This window comes from Tiliqua scincoides, chromosome 4 (assembly GCF_035046505.1).
Source record: "Tiliqua scincoides isolate rTilSci1 chromosome 4, rTilSci1.hap2, whole genome shotgun sequence".
NCBI classification, from domain to species: Eukaryota; Metazoa; Chordata; class Lepidosauria; order Squamata; family Scincidae; genus Tiliqua; species Tiliqua scincoides.
The window spans coordinates 29,459,979-29,479,599 of NC_089824.1; the positions used below are offsets into that span (position 1 = coordinate 29,459,979).

General features: G+C 43.8%; 1 protein-coding gene across 3 annotated transcripts in view; it reads left to right on the top strand.

The window, feature by feature from the left end:
• The window catches only part of RUNX1T1 (RUNX1 partner transcriptional co-repressor 1), a 195,052-nt gene that overhangs the window by 144,961 nt on the left and 30,470 nt on the right, over positions 1-19,621 (top strand). For all 3 annotated transcript variants that reach the window (XM_066623152.1, XM_066623153.1, XM_066623154.1), the window contains 3 exons: positions 5,744-5,829; positions 7,495-7,690; positions 16,731-16,799. In XM_066623152.1, the coding sequence (XP_066479249.1) occupies positions 5,744-5,829; positions 7,495-7,690; positions 16,731-16,799 (351 nt within the window). The remainder of the gene's footprint in view (positions 1-5,743; positions 5,830-7,494; positions 7,691-16,730; positions 16,800-19,621) is intronic.

Here is a 19,621-nt window from a genome sequence, read left to right on the forward strand (position 1 = left end):
TGACTCTCCCTCAGCAAGGCCTGTTCGTCTATGTGTTTTGAGATCCTATCTTTGATGAGGCATTCCACCATCTTACCCGGTATAGATGTTAGGCTGACCGGCCTATAGTTTCCCGGGTCCCCCCTCTTTCCCTTTTTAAAAATAGGCGTGACATTTGCTATCCTCCAATCTTCTGGTACCGTGGCCGTTTTGAGGGACAAGTTGCATACCTTAGTCAAGAGATCTGCAACTTCATTCTTCAATTCCTTAATAACCCTTGGGTGTATGCCATCAGGGCCCGGTGACTTATTGATCTTTAATTTATCAATGAGGTCTGAAACATCTTCTCTTTTAACCTCTATCTGACTTAACTCCTCGGTCAGGAGGGGCCGTTCGGGCAGCGGTATCTGCCCGAGGTCTTCTGCCGTGAAGACAGATGCAAAGAACTCATTTAATTTCTCTGCCATCTCTAAGTCTCCTTTTATCTCCCCTTTCCCTCCCTCACCATCCAGAGGGCCAACCGCTTCTCTGGCGGGTTTCCTGCTTCTAACATATTTGAAGAAGCTTTTATTATTCCCCTTAATGTTGCTGGCCATGCGTTCCTCATAGTCTCGCTTGGCCTCCCCTATCACCTTCTTACATTTCTTTTGCCACAGTTTATGTTCCTTTTTATTCTCTTCATTAGGGCAAGACTTCCATTTACGGAAGGAAGCTTCCTTGCCCTTCACAGCCTCTCTAACTTGGCTGGTTAGCCATGCGGGCACTCTCCTGGATTTAGTGGAACCCTTCTTTCTTTGCGGTATACACCTCTGCTGGGCCTCTATTACTGTTTTTTTAAGCAGCCTCCATGCACTCTGGAGAGACTGGACTCTTTTTACCCTCCCTTTCAACCTCCTTCTAACCAGCCTCCTCATTTGAGGGAAGTCCGCCCGTCGGAAGTCAAGGGTTTTTGTTAGAGATTTGCCTGGTATTCTTCCCCCAACGTGCACGTCAAAACGGATCGCAGCATGATCACTGTTCCCCAATGGCTCAGTAACGTTTACATCTCTAACCAGGTCCTGCGTACCGCACAAAATTAAATCCAGAGTCACCTGTCCTCTGGTGGGCTCCGTGACTAGCTGATCTAAGCCACAGTCATTTAGCACGTCAAGAAATCCGGTTTCCTTATCGTGACCAGAACACAAATTGACCCAGTCAATATGAGGATAATTGAAGTCCCCCATGATTACAACCCTGTCCTTCCTTGTCACCTCCCTGATCTGTTTCCTCATTTCAAGGTCCCCATCAGATTTCTGGTCTGGAGGACGATAGTACGCCCCCAGTATTACATCGCTGCTCAAGCCTGGTAATTTAACCCACAGAGATTCTACGGTGGAGTCGGACCCACCTTCAATCTCTACTTTGCTGGATTCTATCCCTTCCTTAACATAAAGGGCCACCCCACCTCCAACACGCCCCTGCCTGTCCCTCCTGTAGAGTTTATAGCCTGGGATTGCGGTATCCCACTGATTCTCCGCATTCCACCAGGTTTCCGTTATGCCCACTATGTCAATATTTTCCCTTGTCACCAGACATTCCAGTTCTCCCACCTTTGCTCGTAGACTTCGGGCATTCGCATAAAAGCATTTATACACGGAATGCCCCAGGACGGGCTGCTTATTCGCTCCTTTGTCCCCGCATCCTCTCATTGTGCCAAACTGTCTATCACATCCCATCTCCCTACCTTTCCCAATTTCTTCTCCTACCCTGCCTTTGTCTTGTTGTTCTCTAACCTCCCCATCCTCATCCCATAGGGATGAGGAGTCCCGAACCGGATGCCCCTCGGCTCCTGTCGGCCTTCCCCCAGGGATCAGTTTAAAAGCTGCTCTGCCACCTTTTTAATGTTATGCGCCAGCAGTCTGGTTCCATTCTGGTTCAAATGGAGCCCGTCCCTCTTGTACAGGCCCCGCTTGTCCCAAAACGTTCCCCAGTGCCTAACGAATCTAAACCCCTCCTCCCTACACCACCGTCTCATCCACGCATTGAGACCCCTGATCTCCGCCTGCCTAGCTGGCCCTGCGCGTGGAACAGGTAGCACTTCAGAGAACGCTACCTTTGAGGTCCTGGCTTTCAGCTTCCTGCCTAAAAGCCTAAATTTGGCCTCCAGGACCTCCCAGCTACACTTGCCCACGTCATTGGTGCCGACATGCACCACAGCCGCTACCTCTCCCCCAGCACTGTCTACTAGCCTGTCTAGACGAGAAGTGATGTCCGCAACCTTCGCACCAGGCAGGCAAGTCACCATGCGGTCCTCACATCCGTCGCAAACCCCCCTCTCTATGTTTCTAATAATCGAATCCCCCACTACAAGAAGCCCCCGACCCCCCTCCCGCTGAGGAGTATCCCGAGTGCGCTCGGATACGGGCCCATCCCCTGGAGAAGGGATCCCCCCTAGGGGATTGTTTCCCTCCTCTCCAGGATGACGTCCTCCAGTCCCGAGACTTCCCACCCGGGCAGCCGAGGAGCTGCACGCCTGAGGTTGGGACGAAGCCTGATCGTCCCCAGAAGTCTCCCCACGGTCCTCCTCTGGCTGCCTGCGCTTCTCCAGGTCGGCCACCAAGGCTTCAAGGGAGCGGACGCGTTCCCTGAGAGCCTGGAGCTCCTTGCACCGAGGACACACCCATGACTTATGCCCCAGAGGCATATAATCATACATGTGGCACTTGATGCAGAACACTGGATAGCCCCCACCCTGCTGCTGGCTGTCTGACTGCATAGCTTTTTTGTTGTTGTTGTTGTTTTATTTAGGGGTCCTTTTAAAAACCGTACACTGGATAGCAGCCCTTTTCTCAAGGTAAGAGGAAGGGCAGTGTATGGGGCCCTGGCCTCCTCGCCCTGCTGCTGAACTCGCCCAGATGCTAAACTCTAGGTTATGTTCCAACTTAGATTAGGTTTAACCTGGGTTAAGTATAGGTTTAATTTAAACAAGTAGAAAACCTGCTTTTCACTTTATCCTCCTCCCTTCCTTCGATTAAGTGCTACCTTAGGTGCAGCTAACTTTCAATTTTGATTTAAATGCCTGACCCTTGGGCACTTACTCACGAGTAGGACGCTGCTCTTACTCACGGGTAGGACTCTGCTCCTGCTCAGAGTAGCCCTATGTACCTCCCTTAGGTGCTAACTTTCAATTTTGATTTAAGGTTGCTTTAAAGGTAAGGTTAAGGTTAGAAGACAGGGAGTTAGAAAGACAAAGCGTTAGAATGAGTACACTTACCTCCTCCTCCTGCTCCTCCTCCTCTCCTTCTCCAAAACTCAGAGGTCTCCTTGCCTTCTCCTCGCCCAGATGCTAAACTCTTGTGCCTTACCCGGCACTTAGTTCCCAGAGGCACTTGGTTCCCAGAGGCCACACGCGTCTGCAGAGAGCCTCACGCGATGGCCTGCCTAGCTTTATACTCCTGGCTGGCTCCTCCCCCTCCTTCCTTCCTGATTGAAAGGGGGCTGGCCTTCCCAGGTGAGTTTACAAAAGCTCAGGAAGGCAAATGGCTGCTGATGGGCGTGACCTACTCTGCAGGCTCCTGAATGGACTGCTTGGATTAGCCTAATGGGGCTCTTAATGGGTTGGGAATTGGCCCTTCCTAGGTCCTTTCCCTCCTAGTTCTGTTCTCTTAGGCTGGACTGTTTTTGTAACCTCAAGCTAGTTTTTATTTGGGTTTGTTTAATTATTTATTGCTCTCTAGATCCTGTGTCCCAATTTACTGACCTGTTTAGGTTATGTTCCAACTTAGATTAGGTTTAACCTGGGTTAAGTATAGGTTTAATTTAAACAAGTAGAAAACCTGCTTTTCACTTTATCCTCCTCCCTTCCTTCGATTAAGTGCTACCTTAGGTGCAGCTAACTTTCAATTTTGATTTAAATGCCTGACCCTTGGGCACTTACTCACGAGTAGGACGCTGCTCTTACTCACGGGTAGGACTCTGCTCCTGCTCAGAGTAGCCCTATGTACCTCCCTTAGGTGCTAACTTTCAATTTTGATTTAAGGTTGCTTTAAAGGTAAGGTTAAGGTTAGAAGACAGGGAGTTAGAAAGACAAAGCGTTAGAATGAGTACACTTACCTCCTCCTCCTGCTCCTCCTCCTCTCCTTCTCCAAAACTCAGAGGTCTCCTTGCCTTCTCCTCGCCCAGATGCTAAACTCTTGTGCCTTACCCGGCACTTAGTTCCCAGAGGCACTTGGTTCCCAGAGGCCACACGCGTCTGCAGAGTACATGCTGTTTTCTTAGGTACAAGCCTAACGTTTCAATTTCCTTTTAAATTAGTTGCAGGGTATTTCTAGAGGCAATTCCAAGATACTGCAATGCAATTCAGAACTTCCTTGACCACCCCCCACCTCCTTGTTGCAGGGGGTAGGTGCTGAGAAGTTTAGATAGTCAATAGGTGATCTATAGCTTTGAGTCAGTGTGGGGACAGCAGCTGCTGTTGTCTTCCCCAGTGTAGAAACCTACAGTTTGAGAGGGGAGGAGTTTAGGCTAGATAGTTCCCATTGCAGATTGATGTTATCATTTACAAACTGGGGCCCATTTTATTCCATGACACCTTGACTTACATCATTACTAGGATATGTGGGCAAATTACAGTCGACCCTGGGCATCCAAGGGAGTTCTGTTCCCAGAACCTCTGCAGATGCTGCAAAAACCCACAGATAACCGAATCCATGGGTCTGGGTCTTCACCTTACCTCTGGTAACATCTGGATGTGTTCTGAGGTCCAGAGAGGCCACATTTGGCCTCCCGGGAACTCAGAAAGCTTCCTGGATGTGACTGGAAGGCACTTCTGGTCGTGTCTGGGAGTTCAGGTGGGTCCCTCCACCATAATTCAGAACTTACAATGAGTCAAATCCACAACTTCAGAACCTGCGGCTGAAAAGGGTCCACCTGTGTACTTTAGGAAGAGCAGTGTGCTAAGCCACAGTTGTGTGGTTTATAGCAAGCATCGAGCAAAATGGGATCTTCATATCCAAGGAACCTTTATCAACCAATGAATAAATAGCAATTGGGAAATTAAGTCCTGCTCCTCATACTTTTGCTGTATCAGATTACAACAGTGGTGGCCAAGAATAGACCTATGCTTAGAGGTGTTTGTTTCTGGTGAGTCAAATACAATTACAGCCCAAATCTTACTTAGCACAATGGGCTTACTTCTGATTAAGGCAAAATAACACCATTTTCACCTAGAAGTGTAAGACTTTTTTAATTCTTCTTTGTAATGGCAGCTTTGCTTTTGGTCAGTTCTGTGGCTGACTGAGTTTATACATTTACATAGTTTTGCATTCTTTGGTGATTTGTCTTTGTGGAATGTATCTTATAGTATGAGCTGTGTTGAGCAGTTAACAAAAAGTGACCTTAAACTGCATCAAGTAAATTTTCCTTGATGCTAGCTGATTCTGTTTGTCCATTGCTTGTTCCAGGAAGTGACATGTTCTGTGAACAACTCTATGCTTCTTGATCTGACAGTGCTGAGGGCTGGTTAAGGGAATATTGTATTTTATCATGACCTTCCTGTTTTTCTGGATCATCACTGTGACTTTGGAAGGTCTCTTTGTCTCAGGCCTGATGGTGCTGTTTCCTGTCTTTTACTTTGCTAGATCCCTGGTGAATCTTGTCATCATATTGAATAATGGCTATGTTGCAAAACCAGACTAGATGCCTACAATTTTACAAATATGTACAGAAAGTAAAATTTGTGCTACTCATATATGGTAGTAATATGTGGTTTTATTTCTTGTGTCAGGGTTGCATGGCACGCGTCAAGAAGAAATGATTGATCATAGGCTAACAGACAGAGAATGGGCAGAAGAATGGAAACACCTTGACCATGTAAGGAACCTAAACTTCATATGCATGTTTTATGTCTAAATATACCCATATAAATATATCCCACCATTTAAAGTAATAAGCATTATTGGATGGTTATAATTTAAATAGATCTTTCCCCACACAACATAAGAAAAATTATCTGCTTTGGAGGTCTTTCTGTGTGGCCTCACTGTTGAAGGTGAAATGGGTAGTAACCAAGAATAGAACCTTCTCTGTAATCGCATGATAACTTTGGAATTCTCTCCCCAGGGATGTTTGCCTGGTACTGAGTTTACCTATCTTTTCAATGCCCAGTGAAACCTTTTTTTAGGCGGCAATCCTAAAAACATGGGAGTAAGTTCCATTGAGAAAAATGAGGTTTACTCCCAAGCAGACATTTATAGGATTGCACTGTTAATCTCTCCTTACTGTGAAACATTATTATTAGAGTCCCTTTAGATCTCAGATTTTTAATTGTGCTTTTAGTTCATTTGCTCTTTGCTGTATTTTAAATGTTTATTGATTTTATTGTTACGGTTTCTAAATTCCAAAGACCAGGTAAGAAATATTTTGAATAAATAATGATACAAGCAATCAAAAGGACAGATTAAAAAGTTGGGTTCACCATATGGAGGAGCTAAATTGTAAAGTGAGAAGTACCACTTCAGGTCTATTGTCAGCAGTGAATTTACTGGGTTGACTGAGTCAAGTTGCTGTCTCTCAGCCTCTCCACCTGTAATTCAGACATAAGAAAACTGGCCGACATTACATGGCAATTGAGATGTACAGGAGTGCCCTTGTATCTGGGGATTCAGTTTTCTGCAGGACACCCCACACGTGTCCTCTGCACATGCCCCCTCCGGTGGTGAAGGGAGCTCTACTCTGCTCCCCTCACCTCTGGAGGGTCTTCTGAGCCCAGCAGAGGCTGTACACGTCCACCTGCTACCTCTGCCAGGCTCAGACTGACTCTAAAAGCTAAAAAAAGTGACTTCCGGTTTTTTAAAAAAACCGGAAGTCACTTTTTTTTTTACCTCTTAGAGTTTGAGCCTGGCAGAGGGTAGAAGCGCACAGCCTCTGCTGGGCTCAGGAGACCCTCTGGAGAGTTGTGGGAGCATTCCCTTGTATCTGCATTTTCACTTAACCACGGTGGGAGGGGGGTTCTAGAACAGAACTCCTGCGGATACCGGGGCATACAATTAATTCCATACAACTAGGAATACTATTCATAGAAGATATTTGCTAAGGCACACCTCACAATTCCTTCCATGCTGCTGGAGTAACTGGGAACCCCAGGCCATGTGGGAAGAGTAACCCCAGGTCATGTGAGAAGAACACATGCTGCAGCTGTTTTGCATGCATGCATGACCCCCTGTAAACTGTGGCAATATTACTATGGGGAAGAGGCACATTCCCTATGTGTTCAGAACATTTCATGTTTTCCTGATTGCATGGGAAAGAGTCATGCTGCTGAAACCCCCATGCCACCACTGTAATAGAAGACTGCAACATGTGTAAGCTTTCAACTAGTGATATATTAGGTGAACTCCATTTGGTTAAAAAAAATAAAAGCTGACTGGTACTTTAAAATTGATCATTACTTGAAAGAAAGAGAGAGATTTGTTTAAAACATGAGCAATGATTATGTTATCCTGAGATCTTTATTGACTTTCTCACTCTGACATCTAGCTCTTAAACTGCATCATGGACATGGTGGAAAAAACAAGGCGATCTCTCACTGTGCTACGGCGATGTCAGGAAGCTGACCGGGAGGAATTAAATTACTGGATACGGCGGTACAGCGATGCGGAAGATTTAAAAAAAGGCAGTGGTAGCAATCATTCCAGGCAGCAGAGTCCAGTGAATCCAGATCCAGTCCCTTTAGGTACCGTGTCTACTTTAACGTTGAAGACATCCAAGAGCATCTGGTGATCTTTCCTATGATACTGTGTTCCTTAGATTTTGCTTCTCTCTACTCTTTTTTTTCTGGCTTCTTCCTTTTTTTCTCTCTTACAGTTTATTAAACTATCACATGGATGTTTCTCTTTATTCAGGATCACTACTAAAGGAAAAAAAATTGAACTGAGCCATATGGGCAGCCCAGTCCTAAGCTCCCTGGTACCACCAGGTGCAGTGGCATCTAGTGGGGTCAGGGAGGCCACCAGAGGTCTTCTTTGTCCCCTTTCCCTGAGGAAAGCCCTTGGCCCCACAATGGGACGACTCAAGTCTGCACCAGCTATTTTCCAGCCCAACATTGGGCTAGGGTCTGGCAGAGGAGGCCTCTGCCAGTCCAGCTGCCCTCCTGGGCTGGTCTGTCCCCCCGCCTTCCCCCTCCCCTGGAACGCCTTCCCTGCCCAAAAAACTGCCCTGCCACCCATCAGTGCAATTTACCACTGGTGGCTCATCCTCCTCCTCCTTTGGTATTGACCCAGTGCTGGTACTCCCTACCTTCCAGATGCTTTACGGTACGTTTGCGACACCCAGCACTGGCAGTACAAGCATACCACTGATGCTAGAGCTCTTAGGATTGGACACTCTATGCACTCACCTGAATTAGGCATTTTGGAAACTGCCAAATGAATGGACTCCATCTGTTAACCCTAGTACATTAGTGTAAGGAAGAGAAAAATAACACTGTTTGGGAATGTGTGAACTGGCAGCCAAAATATAAGTACCATCGATACCATTCTGGTCCCATTAAAATGCATCTCTGTCAACTTGCAGAATATTAAAGTATCTACCAAGCATATGCCATTAATCTGAGGTTTCTGTTTAAATCTCAACATTAGATAAAAGGCACAGTCACCTTAAGAGAGTGGGTGCCAGTTCATGTCATTTTCCACAAATGACAAACAATAAATATACTTGTCCTTTAACAAAACAAAACAGTTTAACAAAAGAGGAGCAATGCCAACGGTTCAGGAGGAGGGAGGCCAACTGTTTCTGAGTGGGCCTAAGGATAGCAGGCACACTGTTGCAAAAGCTGCTTCTGCAGCCCAGAAGGGAACTGCTGGATCATGGTCATGGTGAAAAAATTACTCCAAAATTTTAATTAAGGCCATCACAATGTATAAATATTGCTTCTTTGCTGTGTGTATTGCAAATGTCACAGATTCCCCTTTGTCATTTTTAATGAGCTAATCCACTCTGTAAAAATTACCAGCTTGTCATCTACAGTATCTTTGGGTGGAGGAGGGGAAGACCATCTGTTATCTCTTTGTGTCTTTTCCCCCCTTTATGATTTATATTGGTGCCCAGGCTGTAGAACAGTTTCAGTATAAATACTGTAATCTGCATGTTTTCAGGTTTATTATAATGGCTGCAATCCAGAGGACCATAGAAGGGCAAAAAATGCTTACACAGTTGTATGCACAGATGCACAAGTCTTTGCACTGGTTGAAACAGTTTTCTGTTTGTGGAATGGATGCAGTCTGATTTTTCTTGCACAAGATTCTGGTGCAAGTTTGTTTGTATAAGGAAAATAGTCTCTTTTCGTCCACATAGAGCACTTTTTGATTCCAAAAAGTTTGTATCCAAAATTCTCCTCCCATACCCAGCAGCAACCTGAACCTGGAGATTGCATTGCTGCAATCCCCCTGTCCCAGCAAACACTTATGTTTCCACCCTCCTAAGGGGAACCACTGCTTTAGGGCCTGGCTAGTTGTTCTAGATTTGACTTTGTCTGAAAACTTCAATGTTTGTATCCAAAACATCAAACCACAGCCCATGTGTCAGATCCAGTGTTTGGGCAGATTCATCCACCCAGTGAGTGGACCTTTTGGGTTCCGCTCAGGCACCTCACAAAGTCTCCCTTCATCAGGGGACAGAGACACTCTGGGCAGCCGCATCTGCTCAGACATCCTGTCACTTGGCCTTCCTGGGATGAGATGGACTTTGCGCAGTGCCTGGGTGGAACTCTCAGATGCGGTCCAGACAGGGACCTCATTCCGAGCACACAGCAGTTATGACTTTGAATGCCACTGTGTTAAAAGGATCTAAGCAGACAGTATTGGGTTCAGATTAGTTTGAAGGAATGAGAAAAGATCTTCTGGACACCTTGGAGAGAGCCACTGTCTCAACAGCCCTTTGCAGGATTGGCCTTTCACATGGGGAAATATGCTCCCTTAATTCTTCCAAGCCTCCCGACTCCCCCCCCCCCAGCCAGTGCCCAAGTTAATCATTTGTCAGTTATGGGTTGCTAGTATTATGCAAGGATGGGCAAAGGTTAGTTCCCTCGTCATTGTGTTGCTTCTGAGAGCTGCTATGAAGCCCAAAGAGATGGTGCAAGTGTAATGATTGGACAGGCGTTATAGTCCCTCCTATTCCATATTCTCTGTATGTTGTTTCAGCTGCCAGAAATACCTTTTCTCTTTTAGTGCTTGCAACACTGTTTATTTCTGTTGTGTCAAATTCCCTGATGCCTTGCAGAATTCCAGAGTGCTTCCTGTACTTGCTGAACTTCACAGCCAGGTTGACAGGTTCTCTCTGATTTATGAACTGTTCCTGATCTCAGGGTTGATTAATCTCCTGCAGTGTATACATCAAAAACTTTACATCACTTTGACAATAGGCCAAATATTTGGGGAGCTGAATATTTTCCTTCTTCTATAAGCAGATTTTCTCAGTGCAATACGGTGAGAACTGCCCCGTCTTTCACTCAGTTTAATAGACACTTGCTTTTTTTTTATCACTGTCATCACCACTTGTTATGATACTGTGAACTGACTCATTTACAGCAGGAGTTACTAAACTCCACTACAGTTCTTTGCATTGTGTGTTTTCATTCTCTGTATTTTCTTCTCTGGTTCTGAAAGGATATCTGCAAATAATTTCTTTTAGCAATCCAGCTTGAAATAACTCCCAAAATCCCTAGTGTTCTTCAAAGCTTATGATAATGTTGTTGATCTATACCAAGTATGGTGTTGCAGAAATTTAAAAATTCTGCTACTCATTTCTCTGGGGCAGTGGTTCCCAAACTGGTGGATCGTGACCCACTAGCCAGGGAAGCACTTATCCCTGTCCATTTAAAGGGCGGGGAGGGGGGAAAGATGGCAACGTGATCCCCAGGATTGCACTGCTGCCAGGGACGGGAGGGTTTTTTTTGTTTTTTTGTTTTAATTTACCTTCAGCTAGCACTGCAGTCCTGGGAGGTTGGGGGGGGGGATCTGGAGAGTCATCTGCAGGGCTTCCCAAGCCTGTAATTGTGAATAAAAAAAGAAACAGGCACTTTCAGTTTTATGGCTTAAACCAGAAGTGCCCTTTTTCACAATTACAGAGGCTTGGGGAGCTCTGCAGAGGGTTCCCCAGACCCCCCAGGCCCCCCAGGACTCCAGCACTGACTGGAAGTAAGTAAAATATTCTCCTCCCATACCCAGCAGCAACCTGAACCTGGGGATTGCATTGCTGCAATCCCCCTGCCCCAGCAAACACTTATATGTTTCCATCCTCCTAAGGAGGACTTTGGGAACCATTGCTTTAGGGCCTGGCTTGTTGTTCTAGATTTGACTTTGTCTGAAAACTTCTGTGTTTGTATCCAAAACATGCTTTTTTCTTCTTCTTTTTTTTGCTCTTCATGCCTTGATTTAGCACAGCAGTTCTGAACCTGGGGGGTCACGATTCTCCAGGTTTCACATTTTTGAAATCTTCCCCCTTTAAGAGGATGGTGACTGGCAGAGATCCGTAGGTGATGGTGCCTGTCACTCCCTAATTCCACTGTCAACAGGAAGATAAGAAAGGAATTTTAATAGAGCTTCTTACTTCCCTGTCAGTGGTGATGGTGGTGGAGAGAATCTGGAAGTTACAGATGCTGTCACCTATGGGTCGTCCAAAGGTTCGCAACCCTGTCTTAAAGGGACGGGAAGTTGGGACCACTGATTTAGCAACATAAGTCACAACTGAGTCCCACTGAAATGAATGGAACAAGTCAGTCAAGACTCATCTGGATTCCATTACTTTGGATGGGATGTGATTGTAACTGATTGTAACTGGCTCAAGGACCATAGACTTATCCATGATAGATTTTTTGACTCAGTTTAAGAAAAAGAAAGTTAGGGAAGTATAAACAGGAAACAATCCCTGTCACATTCCTGACATAGATCATCCATCAAGAAAATGGCCAGCTCATTCCCATAACTAGGCCAGAAATCTGATTGAAATAAGATGGAGAAGGCTGTGTCATCCATATGTGCCTGAGGTTGCTTCCCTCTGATTGGAAGATTGATCAAAAGCTAGATAAATAATCTGCCTAAAGACAGTTTCTGCCGCACTGGTGGACTACCACCTCCTTTAATAAAAGAGCAATCCTCTTCTCAGGTATTTACAGTTTCAGCCAACAGGCCTCTAGGATTCACTTGACTGGCCTCAATCTGTTAATGTGTACAACACGTGCTGGTCTTCATAACCCAAGCTGTCCACATCCTCAGGGGAAGCATAGCTGAAATGATTTTCTTCCCCATATTTTCAAATCCCATAACCCTTTGGTTCAGAAGACTGATTGAAAAGATGCATAGTCTTTTGAGAAAGTTTTGCTCTCTTCCTGTTCTAGAAAATATGGAGACATTGTTCACAAAGCCACAGAGACTAGCTTCATCATATTCACTTTCAGAATTTTTTAAAACTTCAGAATATGTTTCCTATTATTTTAATCGTTCTTTATAATGTACTTCCCAGTTTAAAAAAAAATAAAACTATGGAAGTCTTTCATAAGATCTTGATTTAATCCTTATTTGAGAGTCTTGGCTTCATTATCTATAGGAATTGTGGTTGGAATATGAGCTTGATTGATCTTTGTGCTTCGAAATTGCACCAATTAGCTGGCAATCTGGTCGATGATGTCATTGAATTCCATTTGCTTTTGACTTTTGTATACCCAAACAAGCCAGCACAGCATTTCTCATTTCATTTTTTTTTGTTATTAATATTGCCAACATGTCCAAAGGCTTTACTAGAAAAAAAAAAATCACAATTTTTTTGCATAGCTTCTGACCAGTGGAATTGAATAAAAGACATATGTAGCACAGGACTGTACTGAATAGCTGAGAAGGAAACAAATGTATGGTTGTAGAATCTTACAACCCCTAATACTGTCCTAAATTGTGGCATCCACAGTCTAAACCTGAATATTGGTCATCACTGCCTTAGCAATTTTGAGATCTAGTTCAGTGTTTCCCAACTTTTGCCCCCTGCCGTACCACTTTACACGGTACTTGAAGTACCACTGGAAGTGACTGATGATAACATCATTGCCTATTACTTCTGGGTTGGGAGGCCAGATGCAGTGTGACAAACACCAGTAAGAGGCTCAGGATGGACTGGAAGGCTTTTTCAACCATGGAAAAGCATTCTTTGGAGCTCTGCCCACTGAGCTGAACCACCTACCACTGTTCATTGTATTGCATTCCTGATCTTACTGGTGGGTGTCCAGGGGTCCTGTGAGTACCACCAGACACCACCTCAAGTACTACTGATGGTACTGATACCACTACTTGAGAAAAACTGACCTTGTTATAGATCTTAACTATAACAGTGTAGGCATTTTGTACATTTTTATCTAAAAACAGTTTTTTTTAAGATAAAAATGGAAGTATTCTGTCTTGAACTATGGCAAAGATTTATCTTGCAATGCACAAAATATTTCCACTGAGCACCAATTGGGGCATTTCCTTCATGTTTCTTCCTTTACAGTGCAGCCCAGACCCTACTGAAGTCAGTGGCAGGTTTGCCGTTGACTTCAGTGGAGTAAAGCATCACCCTCAGTGGTTAATGGAATTCTAAGGAGGTCTCTTCCATGACTATGACACGTGAAGCTTGCTGTGGACTGTATTGTTCCACCTGCCAGACTCAACAGATGTGATTTATCTCACTGCTCTACATCATCTGTGATATGCAGTCAGCTATGAATCATCTTCTCTTGAATACTTAAGAAAGATAATGATGATGATGATAATAATAATAATAATAATAGTACAGATATTTGTATACCTCCTTTCTTGGTCCTCAGATTTCTCCTCAGACTTTATTCAAGGCGGTTTACATAGGCAGGCTATTTAAATCCCTGTAGGGATTTTTACAATTGAAAGAAGGTTCTATCTTTCAAGAACCACAACATTCAGATGTTTCTTTCTGATCTGGTATCGCATTCTGACCTCCATCCTCCCACGCTCAGAGCAGATGGAATAACTCGGCTCGGCTTCAGATCCAAATAACCTATTTGTTTTTTAGCTGCTGGATGTTACCACCTCATTGCTAGGTCCATTCCAAAATAAAGAATGCTTATTAAACTTCATTTGGTTTTTAACACACTATTTGAGAGAGAGGGAGGGAGAGAGAGACCCCTATAGTAGGCAATTCTGTAAACAGTATTGCACAAGCCTCCATTTTATTTTGATTGGCTAATGGCCTGCTCCTAAGATTAGCAGTGGGAGGCAATAATAACTGATGCACTGACCTATCACAAATGTGACATGGTTTTATTTATTCATTTGGTGTACCATTTTTCACAAGAATGCCTTGGCATGATATTAATATTCATTAATGCAAGTGTTCAGGATTGGAGGGGCTAGCAGCCTAATTTCCTCATTCCAAATATCTTTATTCATTCATTCTCAAATGCATGCATTCATTATATGCTTACTAAACAAATGCCATTTCTTTTTTTCCTTTTGAACACAAATGCAAATTAAAGAGAAGACTTTTGGGCACTGGGATTTTCCTCTATTTGGAGGTGGAATCTTTTCGACTAGAAAAGGAGAATCTTAGCACATTCCAGCCAAACAACTGTTTGCATGGACTGAATCACTTTGGATTGCAGGCTTTACAATTGCATGTTCAAACATTTCACTGCAGAAGAAAAATCTGGCAAATAGCAAACTAGCATGTCAGTGAGATGGTTAGGCTATAACCGCTTGCCCTGGTTATAGTGTTATAGTGTATATAACACTGATACAGCATTTTGAGAGAGAGGTATGTAGACCTGGCATAGCATATTGCCGAAGAAAGTGTGCTGGACTTTCTGGTTTGAATTTTGTCTCTACCATGAATTCTCACTAGGTGGCCTTAAGTATTGTTTCAGTTCCTCAGTTGCAAAATGGGAATAATAATATTCACATCCTTTGCACGCTTTAGTTTTAGCTCAAGATTTTACACTTGAAGCCCTTTGCATGTTCGGAAAACACTATACAAATGTTAACGATTTTATTGTGTAATAATGTATGCTGCAAGGGTGGCCAACCTGCAACATGCATGCCACTAGTGGCACATGGACACTTTCTAAGTGGAACACACAGCAGAGTCAAAGCCCTTGTTGGCAACCTGGGTGAAGCCTCCATGCCATACCGCATGGATTGGCTTGGTGCAAATACCACCACTGAGCCAGGAGTAGCACAGGCCAGTCGACCACCGTCACCCATCTGCAAGGCAAGGTGGTGCACTACCTCCTCAGCCTTACATTTAGCACAGTTGACCAGCAACTGACCAGCCTGTGATAGCCCGATTGGTGGAGGCGTTTGTGCTGAGCTGGTCCACGCAGTTGGGCACAGAGGCTTCACCCATGTCGCTGACAGGGCATTTGATCCAGTGGTGCTTCACAAAGCACAATGGGTCCAACCACCACCAGAGGCAAGTGGCAATGGGCCTTTCCCCCTCTTGACAGCGTGGGGATCACAGCCATCAGGGACACCACCAGGGGCAGACAGAGTGGCACATTCAAAGATCCTGTATATTAAAAATGGCATGTAGTGTGTTGCAGGTTGGCCACCCCTGGATTACAGGATTCTTCATTTCCACTCTAAAGTGGTACAGTCCTGAAGCTCATCTACCCTCTAAAAAGCTTTTTGTCTCAACTAGGAATTTGGTGAATGTCCTGTCTTATTTCCAGTAACATGAAACAAGGCTCACAACATTCAGGGGCTTAACAGAATTGCAGCATCACCAGCCGTAATCCTGGTCATGCTTCAGAAAATGCAGATCCCCAACAGTTTCTGCATCTGAAAGCCACACCTTAGTTTCAACAGTAGATTTGAAGTTTCTTTACCATGATTCAGCATCTCAAGAGCAGAGGTTCTGTTGTGGCTTTCCCACTATAACCAAACCAAAAAATGTCTGACTCTCACAATCTATTTGTTGTGTTTACAGAGCCTTGTCTACCATGCTTTACATAGCAATTAAGTAATGTGTTCATTTTGATAGATTGGATTCACTGACTCTTATAGAGAAATGGAGATAAAAAGTTACTTTTTTTCTAATACTGCAGCTGATCTTTCTAGCAGTGGTCAATATGCTCCCCCTCCCACACACACACACACACACACACATGTCCTAAGGAGGTACATTGTTGGTGTGATACTTTTGCAAAGCCAGACAGTGTTTGAAACAAAAGGGAGAAGCATGAATAATTTCTCATTTGGCTGCCCCAAAGGAAATCTGTATAATCCATTTTGGTTTAAGCTATTTCTGTCCAATGTTGTATATACACAACAGTGATCAAATGTTTACACCTGTGTGCTGGGCAGAAATTGGTTAAAGTGAAGGATCAGAAATAAGCCAACTCAATTTAGATAAGCCAGTTGAGTTATAGTTTAGGGATTTGGGGGTAATGGCTGCATTGGTCTATTCATTCTCTATGGCCCAAATCCTAACCAACTTTCCAGCACTGGCATAGCTGTGCCAATGGGACATGTGCTGCATCCTGCAGTTGGGTGGCACTCACAGAGGCCTCCTCAAAGTAAGGGAATATTTGTTCCCTTATCTCGGAGCTGCATTGCCTGTATGTTGGTGTTGGAAAGTGGGTTAGGACTGCACCCGACAACAGTTATATTTCTAATCTTGATGGTAGCACTAAAGACAGAGAATACTTTTTTTGTGATTAAACATTACTTATGATACTCTCTCTTTTCCCTTTATTTCTCCCACCCCCTTCCTTTTTATAGACTCACATCGGGAATTCCTTCACAGGCCTGCTTCTGGGTATGTGCCAGAGGAGATCTGGAAGAAAGCTGGTAAGAGTTGTTTAAAAACATGAGCGTAGCAGTTTGGCAGCTGTGTGCATTTCTTAATGCGCAGATATGAGAATGAGGAGGAAGGCATGCTAGCAACAGTCCAAATTTTCAATTAATAAATTTAAGCTACAAATTGATCAGAATGCAAAATTGTTTTAGTTGTAGCATTGCCTACCTTGGTAGATAGAGGAATGTTAATATGGTTTTCTTTAAAGAACAAAAACAAGCACCCGAGCAATAGATGAGATATTGCATTCTAGAAGAGATATTGCCGTTCTGACATGTTTATATCACCTGCTTAAATATAAGCAGTTTAAAACTGTATACCTATGAAGTTATGTAGATAGATTTTTTTTCTCACTATTTACTACTATGAAGAAAAATAAAATTCTTAATTTGGAAAACAATATCTGCAAAGAAAGCTGTTATCTTGCATTGTCATGTTTTCACACTTGGGAAGCCTGGTTTACAAACTTGGATTTGAATTTGGATTTAAGCTACTACAGTTCTAGTCAAATCACTAGGCTCAGTTCAGAAAAAATTTAGCATGTGGAGGTGTCTCCTTGGGACTGTGCACAGTGAGACAACTGCCCAATCCCATGGTTTGGTTTTCCAACTCTGAAGTATTTAAAGTTGGGCTTAAGGGATCAATATGAGATCTAGCTGCTAGCACAAGGCCAAGCTTTGGACCTCCGCCTTAGTGCAGATACCACTATGCTGGTTCTCCACACTCCTGTAAAGGACATAACCACTGTGATTAAATGTGTAGATGGTTGGACTGAGACTGGTGAGATCTAGGCTCCAAACCCTGCTCAACCTTGAAGTTATTTTGGTGGTCTTCATTAAAGACATGAAATTGCCAACTTTTCTCCTCCCTTCATCTCTGCAGTTTAGACCCACTACAGTTCCAAAGAAAAATGAAGTGACATTAACAAACTCCTTGTTTATCAATTGCAGCACATTACAACGCTTTCATGGAGGATGCCAAAAAAACACTTTTGCCTGGTGCTGCATCATACAAGGGCAATAATATAAGTAAGTCCCTTACCATGTGCACTAATCTGTGGAGACTTTCCACATCAGCAGCACTAGTGGCTGTCAGGCAGGTGCAGCATGGAGACCCTCTATGTAATCTGACCAACATGCCTGGAAGGAGGCTGATAGATATTACAGCGACCATGTAGACTACCATCTGGGAATGTCATAGCCATGACGTGCTCATGACACCCACTTACTCCATTTTTCCCCATACATCTTGCCTGAGGAGGGTCTAATCTTCCTTACTTCTCTCCAGGCATAAGAACACTCTCAGCACTAAGTGACAGAGCATATCAGAGGCCTCTAGGATAATGCACATACTTCACCCTGTTTGCTCCTTTAATAATGAGATGAGCTCATTGGTAGGAATCATGGAGAGCAGATCTGCCTTTGTCTGCCGCTACTCCCTTGTCACACCGTGGGCTCCTTAACCCTAATGTAAGGGCCCTGTGTCCTTGTCATAGCCACACCCCTTTCTGCCCACTTGCAGCTAGGGGAATCAGGAAGTCCAGTGGTGGTCCTGCCTGCCCCGCCGCCCCAGGGCAGTGCATAAAAATGCTGCCCCCTGGCCAGAAGTAATTACAGTGAGGTCATCATGTCACCTCAGTTAATTCTGGTATTATCACATCGATCTGAGGGCCACCCCCTTTCTTCCCCCTTTTTTTAAAGGGGAAGAAGGGGGTGGCCCTCAGATTGGCATGTTCCAAAACCATGTTGAATGTGGCTGCAATCTCACAGCCACTAATGGTATAATTCTGCACTGATCTGAGTGTCACCGCCTTCCTTCACATTAAAAAGGGGGGGGGGAGAAATGGGAGGCAGTCAGAGGGGCATGGATTTGCTTTTTTTTCCAAAGCAAAACAAGCCAGCAGCGCCCCCAGCTTGTTTCAGTTTGGAAAAAAAGCATTAAAAAATGGGCGGCGCAGAGGAGTGGATCATGGCGGCACCTCCCCCGGATGGTGCTCTGGGACATTTGCACCTGTTGTCCAGGTATGACAGTGAGGAAGGGTGCTCTTTTTCAGTAACATATGCTGCTACTATTGAAATATGAATGTTCCTGCTTTTATCCTGGAAAATCAAATAATCTTCCATATTGCTGTATCTGTGTATGTGTCAGTGAGTACTACTGGGCTCCTAATCACATTGATCAACAGGTACTGAAATATAATATGAATTTCTTTTTGTTTATGGCACTTTGAATTTTAAGATAACTTGATAATATCTGTGAAAACAATAATGCTGCAATCCCTTCTCTTTCACAAGACCCATGAAATCCACACTTTCATAAGATGCATGAAACTCTGGGGCTTACTATCGATAGAGATGTTTGAAAATTATGTTATTAATTTTACTCAGAAGTAAACCCATTGTGTTCAGTAAGACTTACACGGTAATTCCGTCTTACCAGAAACACCTCTATGGTACAGACATGCATAGGATTGCATTTATAATGTATGTGAGCTTTTGAACTAAACATACACGCGTATGCTCAGGCAATAACATTACACTGTAAAAAATTGCTCTTATGGGAGAAGCCTGGATTATCAAGCAAAATTAAAGTTTAAAAATAGTAAAATATTAAGGATTTGAGAATCTGACTTCCTGTCCACAATGTGGATAAAGTCTGAAGATATTCTGAGAAGCAGCACTGCCTATTTTTTTTTTTAGTTTTCAGTTCAAATAACATACAAGAGACTAGCATATTCTTAACAAAAAAATATGTTTAAGGGTAACCGTGCTTCATAAGAAACAAAAGACCTGTATTTAAGTTGTGTCTCTTTATA